We start from the raw sequence: 15010 nt of genomic DNA, 5'->3' as shown, positions 1-15010 counted from the left end.
AGACACAACACTGCTCCCACCAGCAGACCCATAGTTCCAGCATGATACGCCAGGTGGCAGGACCAAATCGAAAGTGGTCGGATATAAAGCGAACAACCTGTATTCCAACCAATATATCATTAAAGAAAAAAAACAAAAGTCTCACTTTCATTGGGGCAACCCTTATAGTATTTATGAACATAAATGTGTAATTCATATACATTCCTTTTGCAAAGGAAATGTCTGCATGCTGTTCTTCTAAGGTAAAACCCATTGCAGATATTTGGATATATAGATTAGTTAAGGAGGATAAGGAATATTTGCAATCTTATATTAAATCAGTTATCAGTAAAATCGTTTACACCTTATTGGTATCAACAAAAAATTCATATCAGTACATCTCTACATTTTATACAGTAGAACCTGAATTTTAAGTTTTCAGTGGCCCATGGCAAAAATACATTAAAATGTCTGAAAATGTTATAACATTTCGATTTATTGGGACCATGAAGAATGAATGTATAAAGTAGAAAAATGTATTTCCAGGAACGTAAAATTGGGATTCCACTGTACATACATCAATGTATTCTAACCACCAGTAGACAAATACACTAAGTTGTCCGAAAAATATCACATGGCACCTGAATTTTCAAATTTAGTTCTAAATTTTTTAATAGTATTTCATGTTCGGTTGTAGAAAATTGCAATACCTTTTCTTTCTAAAAATAATGAGTATAATATGTGTTTTTTTAAAAATTATTGTGTTTTTTCTGTACCATGTGTATCATTGAATCAGAATAATAAACATGCGCTAATCAATATATTCACTATTGCTACCCAAATTTTAAAATCAGCAGCGATACAGTAAAGTCAGCCATGTATTAGAATGTATTGCATAGTCATTCATTATTTTTCTTGTAGTCTACGGTTATTTCAAGCATAAAAACACAGTTTTTCATTGTGACGTTTCAGGAGAACACACACTCCCTTTGTCAGACATACAAAACAAAATGAATACAAAATTAGAAAATCTGTACCAGATGTGGAATCCACATGAATATATAATACAAGTTGTTGATGTTCAAAGGATTATGTAGGACAAAAAACGAGGAAAATGGCAATAAGATGGCACAAACACAATATGGATATTACAAATTTAAACCCAAGAAAAGGTTTGTCAGCTCTCATCGAGGAGAAGCACATGATTAAAAAGGGAAGGGGTTTAAAAAGAGTGACGGGTAACAAAGATTTGAATGTCCGGGAAGCTTCGTTCATTGCAGAAGCCCCTCCCCCAACCCCCCCTTCTTCTTCTTTCTTTCCTCCTTTCTCTCTCTTTTTCTTTCCTTCTCTCTCTCTCTCTCTCTCAGGGGAGGAGAGAGAGAAAGACCTCTCTCTCCCCCAAGGAACACTAGAATAAATTAAATAAGTCTATGGGCCAGCCAAGATGTTGGTATAATTTGCGGGTACTAATTTCCCTATATACCACAGTTACATGGTTATGAATGGATGCCAAAAAACAATGATTGCCATCTCAAAGTGGTAGCTAATAGAAATGGCAGCCAATCCAAGATGGCGGATGTTGACATTTGAAAAAATTACTATATCTCGGAAACCAACGGCCCAATCTCAACGAACTTTTTTTAAAATGAAATCTTAATATATGTTTTATATTAAATGTTATATTTAGTTTTTCGATAGGAGCAACCGTTAAGTAGTTAATCACAGATTAGTAAAACAAAATCGTATTTTTTACTATTAATTTTATATTTATCATTAATTTATTAATAAAATAGGCATCTGAGAAGAAAATGTTCCAAAACGCTTGAAAGGGACACTACCAGCCTACATCAAGAATTGAGTTTCGTGTGACAAAGAAAGGAAATACAAGTGAATGTGAAGATCAAGGGAAACACTTACTCAGGTTCCTGGGAATTGATAAGATATTGCATGTGACTGCAATTGAGAGAGAAGAGTGGAAAAATCATCGCAATCAAATTAAGGGAGATCTTAGCTGCAGAAGAATGTTATCATAAGTCTTTATTACTTTGCCTACACCAAATTCAGATCAGATAAACCTGTAGATATTGGTGAAGGTAGTTAAGCAAGAAAATCGGCATGTAAAACCTATGGTACTCTTATAGAGCGACCACAAGAAGAAGAAAAAAACCTTGGACGAAAATTACCCGTGCAGCTTTCTCATTTTCCGTTCAGCTCGGGCCATAAGGAACCATGGTTCACTCTCCCCCTCCCCTCCACGTGGGAGTAAGGTGCACAGGAGTCGCGGGTCTGTGCAGGTTTCTTTTCTTGTGGTTTCACTATATATATTATTCAAGAAATTCGAGGGTTGAACCTCAAAGTTACTTCCTTTCAAAATAATTAAGGATGATGATAAAATATAAGAGTCTGCCGAGAAAAGTTTCCGTTATAGCTTGTACCAAGAAATTGGTTCCTCCTAATGTATTCAGCATTGACGGTAGGATAGGTAATCTGACTTAGGATTTGCTACTTGTAAACTATCTGAGGACGTAAATCATATTAGAAGCATCTCTTGAAATGGAAAAATGTTAGCTGAGGGGGTGTTTGGTCGAGACTTGGAGTTAGCTGAGGGGATGCTTCTATATAATGAGGTAACTGGGGAGATGATTTGCAAAAATTTCACTAGCTTTGGGAATACCATTCCCACACATCCCCACTAACTTTGAGCACTGATTAGAAGAGCACATTTTGGCTAAGGTAGGGGGGGAACCCTATTCATGGAGCTGCTAAACACATAAAGGAAGATTCGAAAGGTGTAGGATAAACCCATCATCATTTCACGAGCTTTACATGAATTACGTAGTCATACTTCCTAGCAAGATTGCCTGGAACCTTTTAGATAGATGCAATTTTAAATCATAAGATAAAAATGTAACTACACTAAAGTTTCAGAAATAGCTAGATACAGCGTTGTGTATAAAACAATTGCCCACATTTTTTTCAAAGTATGTAATCCTGCATACATGAAACTGATATTGCAATATTTTCTTGCTTTCACTGGATAACTGTACTACTAGACCTTTGTGGCAAGTAGACGACATTTTTTTGCAATAAATATATTGGCACGATAGGAAGTGCCAGCCTCACTTAATGTTTCCTCTGCATGGTGTACATTGCCAGAGACATGAATGCTGCTTGTTGTCATACGAAACACAATTCTTGATGTATGTATACGATGTGTACATCTGTGAGTGTCCGTTTCAAGCATTTCTCGGCATGCTTTGATGAGCAAGGACGACTTTCAGAAAACAAATGTGAGGATGAAGCATCTGCTTCTAGTCTTCTCAAGGACTTGATATTAGTCAAATTGGCTCGACACAATGCGATGACATTTTTCAGCCCATAAATCATGCATCTTTATTCTCAATCAAAATTTCTGCTCACGGCAGCACTGTACAAAACTGTCTATGTCTTTTGGTGAATGCATTTCCCCAACATACGTATAATACAACTTCTCTGGTCCGTCTTCTGTTTTTACAGATTTTCACTTTCTTGAAAGCAGACACTTCGGCTGTAATAACTAATAACGAGTATATATGTATGTTATGATGTTCTTCTGAACACTCCCAAAATGTTAACCTCATTTCCACGTACTTCACCACAGCAACTGCAGTCTTGGAGACCAACGAGACTGTGGCGCCTGAACCTACAGCCAGCACAATCCTTTGTAGTGTTGTTTGATTTGAGATTTTCTTTTTAAGTACACTTTATACACAGATAGAAAAATCCGGAGTGGACCTACAGTTTAAAGTGGGATCCGAATCACTTTGTGCCTCCACAGGGTATCGAACCAGGAGCCCCTTAATCACAAGGCGACGACGTTACACTATACCATCAGAGAGGCTACCTTTGTATGGTTGTATGTATGGTCTCCTGTGTATTGGTCATAGGAATATATGTGCTGAGTGCTCCAGTACCGCCTCGCTTTTTACCCTGGGTAAGGAGATTTTAGACACACGCATGGTGATTTTTTATATATTGTAAGGGGCTTGGCCTCATATAATATGACGGGTGAAAATAGCCTAAGTGCTGACGCATACAAAATTTTAATTTCAATCAGTCTATAACATTCTTCCATGAACAGTGGTAAAAATTAAACAAAATTAATGGCTACCTAATACAACAACAAAAACAACTATTATTATTATTAATAATAATAACAATACTAATATAAATTAGTATTAACGCGTCTGACTACCATGCTAAAGGTCCCGGGTTCGATCCCCGGCCGGTTCAAATCCGGGAACTTTTCTAACGTTGGAAGCGGCCCCGGTGCCCACCCAGCGTCGAATAACATGGGTACCTGGGGGAAACCCTGGGGGGTAAAGGCGGTCAGGGGCATGATGCTGATCACATCACCCCCACTCATGACCGGATCAAGAAAGTGTGGGGCCTTACCCCCACACCCCCTATACGCCTTCATGGCGTGGTGCTATGCACAGGGGAGAGCTTTACCTTTTTTTTATACTAATATAAATTATTATGATTATTATTAAATGTGTATGTATATAACAATAACATACTATTCAATAGTCAATACCAGTTACAATACGTGTAATTAAATAGGACTAAGGACACCTGCTGCTAGAAGAATTCGATGCACACATTACATAATTCATTTGTTTTATATGAATTCTAAGGTGAAAACCAACAAGTGTAATATGTCAAATTAAAGATAAGCATTTATGCTACAATGTTTGCTTGGAACATTTTCTTCTCAGATGCTTATATTATTAATAAATTAATGATAAATATAAAATTAATAGTAAAAAATACGATTTTGTTTTACTAATCCGTGATTAACTACTTAACGGTTTCTCCTATCGAAAAACTGAAGATAACATTAAATATAGAACATATATTAAGCTTTCATTTAAAAAAAGTTCGTTGAGATCGGGCCGTTGGTTTCAGAGATATAGTCATTTTTTCAAATTTCAACATCCGCCATCTTGGATTGGCCGCCATTTCTATTAGCAACCACTTTGAGATGGCAATCATGGTTTTTTGGCATCCATTCATAACCATGTAACTGTGGTATAAAGGAAACTTAGTACCCCCACATTATACCGAGTTCTTGATTTTCACCACTTGGCCCATAGACTAAAGTAATGAAAATGGTAACATAGACCCGCTATGGAGTTTTCTTTTTCACAAGTGGAGTAAGCCCCTATCTTTAAAATTTAATGTAACCTAAAAACATCAAGAATCTCTGTTCAAGTAATGATGATTTTGAATTGTCTGATCATATTTGAGATTCATAATTATAAGAAAAAATGATCATTTTTTTTTATCTGAAATATTAATAAAACAGAATGCTTATTTCACACTTAAGTTGCTACATTACAACAATGTAACATTGACAACATCCATTGTATAACTGATCCTTTTTTTTAAAAAAATTTTGACCATTGTTATAACTGTATCTTTAATCAAACTAAAAATAAATGTGTGATGAAGGGAGTGTGGGTTCTCCTGAAATGTCACAACAAAAAACTGTGTTTTTATGCTTGTAATAACCGTAGACTACAAGAAAAATAGTTATTCATGCTGTTCTTTAATCCATTCTTGTATTAATTAATAAATTTAATGTTTTAAGATCACATTTCAAAATCTTAGTTGGAAGGATGACTTTTTTTAGACCATATTTGAAAAAAAACTGGTTCCTGAGAATAACGGGCCGACACCTGAATTATTTTTAGTTTTGTCTGATTGTAACATTATAACACTGCTGAAATTCTGCCATGGTATAGCTTTGAAACCAGAATTTTCAGGACTGGTTAGTATACTGAAATCAGAATTTGCTCAGTAATCTTAATAAGTTATGTGATAGTTTGTCAACATTACCTCAACATACACAAATAGTGCAAGGAAGTGCAGACTATTAGGATAATCCTTCAATGCTCTTTGCAAAATGCCTTGGAGAATGCTGTATGTTCCTGGAGAATTCTGACAATGGTACCATAACATAGACAGGTAAACTTCGTAAAAGCATTCCCTCAGGTGATTTTGCCTGGAAGGAATAAAAATTTCATAATTTAAAGCACAACCATACAGAAGTGGCTACTACAGAGCATTCCCTGACATTCGCTACGAGACTCGGCGGCAGTGGCCCGGCATCAGCGCTTGTCTTTCCCGGTGAACGGGGTCCACAACAGTCGCTAGAGTCAGCTATTAAAATTAGTTTTCATATTGTGTACTAACCTTGATATAGAAGGTGTTGAAAATGATGTCCCTCTGCTACAACACATTCCTGGCATCTCCGAAAGAAACTTGGCATTTACATGTGCAAGTTCGTCTACTGTAATTCTCCCGATTTCTCGTACAATACTCTCTTTTAACTCACGGATGGTGTGCGGATTGTCTTTGCATACTTTATTTTTTAGATTTCACCATTTCTCTTTCCACTTTTATTCAGAACTGACTCTGTTACTCTAAACTTTTTTATGAGGTTTAATATAGTGGTCCTATGTCAAACGGGAACACCAGGAAATTTTGTTGCAAAACGTTGTCGCACTTCTCCACAATTCCTCTTCCCGAAGTAACACTCGACAAGATAAATCCTTTGTTGTAATGTAAACTTTTGTGGTGCCATATTAAGCCACAATGTTCAACACACGGACACGACACAACAATCTTCTGAGCAAGGATTATACTGGCGTCAGTCTGCAATGTCAACAGAAAGGGAAAGAGAGCGAAGGCAGGGAGAGCGAAAAAAACAGATTGTACCGTGTGACTGTTGCAGACCTGTTCACCGGGAAAGACAAGTGCTGACGCCGGGCCGCTTGCTGCAGTCTCGTAGCGAATGTCAGTGAATGCTCTGTAGAAATAAGTTGGTGGATAAATTGAGCAAAATTTGCACCTGGGACCTTAGGAACTTGCAGAAAATATTGAAAGGCATGTACAGAAAACCTAGCTGCGAAAAGTGTCTTGGTAGCTAAGTTGGTTATAACTAGACCTCGGATTTTAGTTTTTTTACCATTTTTTTCCTTTACAGGTATCTACAAAATAATAATTTATGTCAGCATTTTGTTAAAAAATGCAACTAATGAAGTTTTATAGTGCCTAAAAAAACTATTTTGCTTGTTAGAACCCATTTTAGGTTTATGCATCTAAACCAAACCTTTTATTAGGTTTTTATATATTTTTAAAGGTTTTAAAGGATTTTTATGTCACACAGAGGCATTTGCTTTGTTTGGTCATGAAAGAATTCAATGACGAACGTGTTTGAAACGTACTCTCTGTCGATTTCCCTTCCTCCAAGTTATGGTGATTTTTCAAAGCTCTAAACAAAGAAAAATGTCTGGTGACACTGATACCTGTACAATACAAAGTGGTCTGCTTTGTGTGGTCTCACTTTCACGTCACTTCAGTGCTTTGTGGCATTCACGCCTTGCAAACTAACATTTCAGCATTGAAGTCTGCAGCACTGACTGTTTTTGCTGAAAGATTATTTTCAGCACAAAATATGATTTTCGCAGACAAAATTGCGGAGTTTGACTGTGGATAATATGAAAAAAAAAAAAAAATTGCCCAACTATATGGCAAAGAGTGAATTTTAATAGCATATTTCCAATGGTATGTTCTGCCATCGCTGTAGGGTTGGGCAACCCGTATAACGTTACGCAAGATGGTTCGTATTTCAGGATATAGGTGTCCCATTTTCATTGCCGGTGACTCTACCTAATAAGCATTTATCAGTTTCTTTGAACTATTTTCAGTTTCTTTGAACCTACTTCAAGATTTTTCGAGCTAACTTAAGATTTTGAGGACCTATTTTAGGGTTTTCGAACCTAGTTTAGGGTTTTTCGAACTATGTTAGGAACATAAAAGCACACTTTATAGAACCTAAAAATCCGAGGTCTATTTATAACAGAGGCATGCAATCCCATTCAAGCCTCGGTCAAACCATAATTTTCCATCTACACTTCAGCTTTCAATATCATTTTATGAAATAAGTATGTCTAAATTCAAATATCTCAATAAAGCATCCTGCTGCACACTGTAAGAAGGCATGGAGGCTCATAAGCAGGATGTGTTCCACCCATCCATAATCCTAGCCATTGCTACGGTGATGTGATTAGGCTAGTACCATACTTCAGCTGCAATTACACTTAAGTATATTTCCAGGTACATATGGTTCACTGCTGAAAGTATCCATCATTTTACAAAATGGAGACTCTTGGAGTACTTTAGAAATCAAAGAATGGCAGGAAGCTGTTTCATCTTTAAGGACCCAAAAAATGAAATACAGTGGAACCTCGATTTTACATTTTTCAGAGAACCGACCAGCAAGAACTTAAAATGCTGGAAAATGTAAAATAAATTTTATAACATTTTTCCATGTTGGAACCATGAAAATTGAATGATAATCCGGGAACGTAAAATCGGGGTTTCACTGTATATCAGATTGGTTAGAACTCTCTATAAAGCGACAACAAGGAAAATAACCTTTAGCCCAAACTCTCTGCGCACCTTCCCCTCCATCGGTTCAACTCTGGCCAAAAGGAAACATGTTCCACTCTCCTCCTTCCTCCAGCAGGACTACAGTGCACAGGAGTCGCAGGTGTGTGCAAGCTCTTTTGCCTGTGGTTCCACTATAACATGTTAACTCCCCCCCCCCTTCCCCGCCTAAAAAAAAACAAAAAAAAAACTATACTTTGCTCAATTTTGGCACCAGACTATAATGAAAATGATATTAAATCATATCACTATATAATGAATATGTCCTGAAATTTAAATCAAAATGAGATCTGAAGGGAGATTATTTCTCATAACATGGTTGCAAAATTCTTCCCACCTGCTGTAGCATGTTCAGGAATATCGAAAGTGGGGATACGGAGATGAAGGTCGTTAGAATACCTTTTAGGAATTACTCCTGTATTACACCATCGTCTCATTTTATAGGTACAGTACAGTATCTAGTACCCATTAAATCCACACTCAATAACAACAATATTGAATTTTAAGAATCTAATATCAAACCACTTCTACCCTGAAGATGAGAGTGACGTTAAGCTCTCGAAAGCTTGGAATATTTTCCACAACTCACCTGGTCGATAGCCCGAGAGAATCTATTCATCATTCGTCGCCAAGAAAGCTTCAAGTGTTACTTTAATATCAAACCGTCATTCAGATACACTGAATTCTTGCATTACAATTGTCTAAATCACTCTGATGAAAATACTCCAGTGTAACAATTGCAATTCTCCAAATTGACTCCCCTCCATGCCCCCACACATATTCAATGTATTAGTCTATCAAGCCATGTATTACAAATCTGATTAGTAATGTTTTTTCATGAGTCTTATTACTTTTATAAGTTGCAATATAAACAAGAACAATTTCTTGGATTTTGTTATGAAATACGAGTATGAAACTTGAATCTTGATCCAGATGAAATATAATAAAATTTCTGATTTTTTTCCTGTGAAATATTAGAGTGCAGCATGCAATTTTTGCCCCTTTACATTTTTGGATTTCCAATTTTTGCAATAGTCTGTTGCAAGCTGTCTCTAACATTTGTGGACTGTAGAGAGCTGCCACGCTACTGCTTTCCTTTTCACAGGATGGCCTCCCTCTTGGCATAGTTTGTAATAGTGTTGCCTTGTAATCCAGGGGTCCTGGGCTATATATCTGGTGGAGGCACATCATTTTTCAGATCCCACATTAAACTATAGGTTCAGTCCTCTTTACTCTATCTGTGCATAAAGTGAATTTAAAGCAAAACTGAAAACTCTTTTTCAGCAGGATACAGCAAACTCGAAGATTGTTGCCAGAAAGGTCCTCTTTATTTGTCCCTGTGTTTTGGGAAGAGGGTGAGTGGACGGTTAAAAACCTCTGCAGCCATCAAGGAAATGCACAAAGCAATTCAGATTGTTAAGGAATCATTGACAAGTTTTGAATACATACATTGCTACAATCACCCAGTAATTTTTATATTTCTTATTTTACATTGCTTTTCTGCAAGCTTTTGCTAATTGCAATGATAAGTATGAATGATCATTAACCTTCCCGTTGCCAAGCTTTTCGACACCTTTATTTTACCAAGTGGGGTATTTTGACTACCCCAATACAATTTTGTGATTTAGTGTAATATTTGTTTTTAGATTCTGTTATTTTCAATGAATAGCTTTATTTAGTATTGAAATACAGTTTTTCAAATTATTAAAAGTATTTAAACTGAACATAAACATCATATGGTGACACTAGTGCAGCGTTGCCATGTATGCGTGCTCTAATTCAACTCAACAATAGTAACCTGAAAAAATAGAGAACAATATATATTATTTGAGCTAAACAATGGATGTATGGTAAAACTCAACAATAGAAAAATTAAATAACGAAGATGAATGAGACATATTTCATAAAACCTTCATTTTTGACAAATAAGAAGAGAAGACATATCATACCAAGCGGGGTAGTCTCACAACCCCACCAATATATCCTGTCAAAAATAACTATAAAAACCAAAAAAAAAAATGGGTCAGTCACAAGTGTAAATACAATTTCAATCATTTTAGGACAAAGTCATGAAACCACAAGTATGTAGCTCTTCAGATAAAATTATTATAGGAAAAAATCAACCTAGGGTAGTCAGAATACCCCTCTCGGTAATGCGAGGGTTAAGCAAAATTCATGAAGACAGACTGATGACCTCTGTGGCAGAGTAGTTAGCACAGCATGTTACGATGTCAGGGCTCCAAGGTTTGAATCCCAGTCAGGGCATGGGTATTCATTTTGAGTGTCCCTTCAACAATTTCATCATATCATCACTCATCGTCATCATCATAATTAACCAAAAGTGGCAGAAAGTAATGCCAAATAACAAAAATTAATCAAATCAAATCATGGAGAGACTCACGCACGGCGTGGAACTCGTGAGTCGATTGCGGTACTTTAGTGTTATACGGACTACATCCAATTAGTACACTATAGGTACCTAACATAATCTTCATATCTAATAACTTAGGTTATGTTCCTATGGCATACTAATTAGATATGATGGTTAGGTTAGGCATGTATAGCATACTAATTGGAGGTAGTCCGTATAATACTAAAGTACCTCAGTTGCTAAATGCTTTTGCAGATTTGTGAGTATGTCAGGAATGTCAGAATCCTAACTTAACAAATCATTTTCACATTTTTTTCTACTAGTCCACAAATGAAAAGTACAACATCTAAGGAAAGATACTCCCCCCCCCCTACATAGCAGCAGCGACTGCTACTATTACTGCATCGAATCATTAGGGGCATGCATATTTTGTTTTTGACTAAAACACGAAATGTGAAATAACACATTGTAAAGTTATTTTTTCTTTTTCTTTAAAGGTGCAAGGTTCACTTTGCAACCATGTGTTGTCCCGAAGTAATGCGAAATGATCTGCAAAATATGAGATAAACTCCTGAACACGAAATTTAGGGTTTATTTACCAACACAATGCTTTCTGAGGTGTACATTATCCTGCGGGTTATGCAAATCATGGAAAATTGATTAATTCAGCTGTAAATATTTGAGAAGCAAAAATAGACTCCTTTACACAGGAATAAACTTAATACTCTGATAACTATATAAATGTGCTATTACAAGTGAATGTTAATTTTGGGTAATGAGTATAGTTTTTAAATCAAATTTAGGTTCTTATTCACCATTTTAACACCAAAATACCATTTTATATACCGCTTTTTCCCGAAATATGACCAATTTCTGCACCAAAATCTTGATCTTTTATTCACCATAAACATGTGGCACTACGAATCATCTTAAAATTCCCTCAACATACCTGACAACTTTCCACTTGTAGCATGTTCCTTCGTTCACTTTATCGGTCTCAAGCTGATGGAGAATATCTTCTAAGATGACGCCAGCCACCCAACAGGACTCGGTTAAATAAACCAGCCACATGTGACATGCCACCCAGTCCAGCAAGAAGTTTGGTTCAAGATGCTCACAAGGCTCACCCCCACCGTCAAAATTAAGAGAAGCCGTAAGTTCCCTCGTTATCGCACCGTACTTTCTCTTTGCAGAAGAAATGTCTTCCTTGGAAGGAACTTCATCTAAACCGTGCGGTAATTCTCCGAGCCCAAGCTTCGTGAGAATGCATATAGCGTGACTCTTCTTGTCTGAACCAATCAGAACTAACTCGAAGTATGTTCTGTATAAGGAACACATGTTTGCTTTATCTACTTCGTTCACGATTGAAACGACGCTCGAATTGGATGCCAGCATTGCCGTGTGAATAATTTTGCAAGCACTGTCATAGTGTCCCAGTTCTTTTTCAATTAAAGCATACTCTCTGTAGAACAAGACTGAATTCCTGTTTTCTTCCCTCTTCAGAAAGTCCTTTATTGTATGCTTCATAGACTTTTTCTTGTTTTTGGGTACCTGACACTTGCGCTGCTTGTCCAAGATGAGTAAGAATCTTTGAAAACGGAGCCACCAAATGCACAGAAAGGTTCTGTAAGGCTCCTGCAGATGCCTTGCACTTTCCTGAAACACACACTCAACTAAACTCAAGTATTCTTCCTGCCCAGGCATTGTGTTCAGGTACTGTGGACCCACAACCAAATCGTTGATTCCTGAGGGAAATACTTCAGTGATTGCGATCAGAGAATTCGGGAAAAGAGCAGCCAAGATTAACTCGGCAGACTCAAAGGTCCACGGAACGTCGAGTCCAAACCTCCAAAAGGTGGTATCCCTGAATGGAAGGGGAGGGACCTTCAGAAGCAGGAGTACCAACGAAACAAGTCTGAAAGAGACGGCATCGGAAACCAAAGGACACAAAAACTCGGACACGTCTTCGATGAACACAATTCGCTGTGGGTCTTTGCAGTCTTCTGCGGCCTCGCTGCTATCTTCTTGATGTGAACTCCAAGGCAACCAGTGTAAGCAAGTCTTAAGTTTCTCAGTTTTCAGCCACATTTCAGGCAAAGGAACGTCACTGCTGATTATTTCATCCTCCAAGGATTCTGTCAAAACAAACAAAACATGTATTGTATTATAACCATCACACTTTAAATCACAAAATGTGTAGTATTATGGATTCTTGAAATGCATGCTACAATTCTACAGTGAACTGAAAAGCAACCTTACATGAAACATTACTAGACCTCAGATTTTTATGTTCCTAAAATAGGTTCTAAAAACCCTAAAATAAGTTCTAAAAACCCTAAAATAGGTTCTAAAAATCCTAAAATAGGTTCTAAAAACCCTAAAATAGGTTCTAAAAACCCTAAAATAGGTTCTAAAAATCCTAAAATAGGTTCTAAAAACCCTAAAATAGGTTCTAAAAACCCTAAAATAGGTTCTAAAAACCCTAAAATAGGTCCTAAAAATCTTGTTAGGCTCGAAAAATTCTGAAGTAGGTTCAAAAAAACTTGAAATAGTTCAAAATTCCTGAAAAATACTGATTAGGTATAGTCACCGGCAATGAAAATGGGACACCTATATCCTGAAATACACACTATCTTGCATAACGTTATGTGCATTGCCTAACCTTCTGCGATGGCAGAACTTACCATTGGAAATTTGCTATTAAAATCCACTCCTCGCCGTATAGTTAGGCAACGATCGTTTTTCATGTTATCCTCAGTCAAACTCCGCAATTTTGTCCGTGAGGATCAACTTATATGCTGAAAATAATATTTCAACAAAAACATAGTCAGTGGTGCAAACTTCAATGCTGGAATGTTAGTTTGTAAGGCGTGAATGCCACAAAGCACCAAAGTGACACGAAAGTGAGCAAGATCACACAGATGAGAAGTTTGCACTTTGGATTGTACAGGTGACAGGGGCACTAGACATTTTGCTTTGATTAGAGCTTGGAAAAATCAGCATGGACTTGGAGGAAGGAAAATCGACAGAGAGTATGTTTCCAACACGTTCGTCATTGAATTTTTGGGGGACCAAACAAAGCAAATGCCTCTGTGTGACATAAAAATCCTCTAAAACCTTTAACAATATGTAAAAACCTTAAAAGAGTCTTGCTTTAGGCACATAAACCTAAAATATGTTTTAACAAGCAAAATAGGTTTTTAGGCACTATAAAAACTTCATCGGTTGTTGCATTTTTTAACGAAACGCTGACATAACTTATTATATCTTACATACCTGTAAAGGAAAAAATAGGTTAGAAACCTAAAATCTCAGGTCTACACATTACCCATTGACATCTACGTATTATGTAGGATCTCTACCAGTAAGGAAGATTTCAGACCGAAAGCATAAGATGCTTGAGAACGAGCCAATCAACAGCAACGTTTCACACCATATCAGCATGACATACTGCACAAGTCTAATGCATGGGTATCAATGATAAATTCCTCCCAGTTGTACAGGCATACCTTTGCAACACTGTGTTTCAAGTTTCAGATTTCAATATTTAGGTACTATTAGCTTGGTCGGAAAAGAATGAGACTCTGTGAATGGAACATGTTTTGTGTTAAAGGAAAAGTGACTGTGGTTCACATAACTAGTGACTTTGGCCTTTGCCAAGCAGAAGCATAAGAGTTATTCCACCAGCTGGCACCACAGGGTGAGCAGTATTTCCAATTAGTGTTAAGTGTAACATTGACAATTGAGGTGTTCATCATGGAACATGACATCGCAGATAACGGTGGACAATCTGCTTTTTGTGAATCTGTTACAGGCAGTGTGTGGAAATAATAATCCTAGCTGAGTAGATGTGTTTCATTGGATGCAGGTTTTTAAGGATGGAAGTGAGTGGGTGACAAGTCCAGGATGTTCAGGAATATCATCAAGAAAGTTTCCAACACACTACAGACATGTTACACATAAACAGTTGCAGCATGGAATGGGGGTGGGAAGGCAACAATCCCATGATATCATCATGACAGATTTAAAATTGAGAAAAGTTTGTGTTCAATGGGTGCGACATGCCCTCACCCAGCAAAAAAAGGAAGAACATGTTGACAGGTGCAGGGAACTCGTGGAACTCCATGACAAATCATTTGGTCATGTGAGATGAGTCTTTCTACA

At 37.0% G+C, this 15010-nt stretch overlaps 1 protein-coding gene across 1 annotated transcript in view; it reads right to left on the bottom strand.

Annotated features, from left to right (window-relative positions):
• LOC145989703 (nuclear exosome regulator NRDE2) overlaps nucleotides 1-15010 on the bottom strand; it is a 37976-nt gene that overhangs the window by 9359 nt on the left and 13607 nt on the right. The window contains exons 6-7 of the mRNA XM_083124940.1: nucleotides 11796-12981; nucleotides 5860-6025 (exon numbers count right to left, since the gene is read on the bottom strand). Of these exons, the coding sequence (XP_082981066.1) occupies nucleotides 5860-6025; nucleotides 11796-12981 (1352 nt within the window). The remainder of the gene's footprint in view (nucleotides 1-5859; nucleotides 6026-11795; nucleotides 12982-15010) is intronic.

The sequence above is a fragment of the Lepisma saccharinum genome, chromosome 7 (assembly GCF_977018435.1).
Source record: "Lepisma saccharinum chromosome 7, izLepSacc3.1, whole genome shotgun sequence".
NCBI lineage: Eukaryota > Metazoa > Arthropoda > Insecta > Zygentoma > Lepismatidae > Lepisma > Lepisma saccharinum.
Note: the sequence above shows the minus strand (reverse complement) of the source record. Positions and strands in the feature narration are given on the sequence as shown.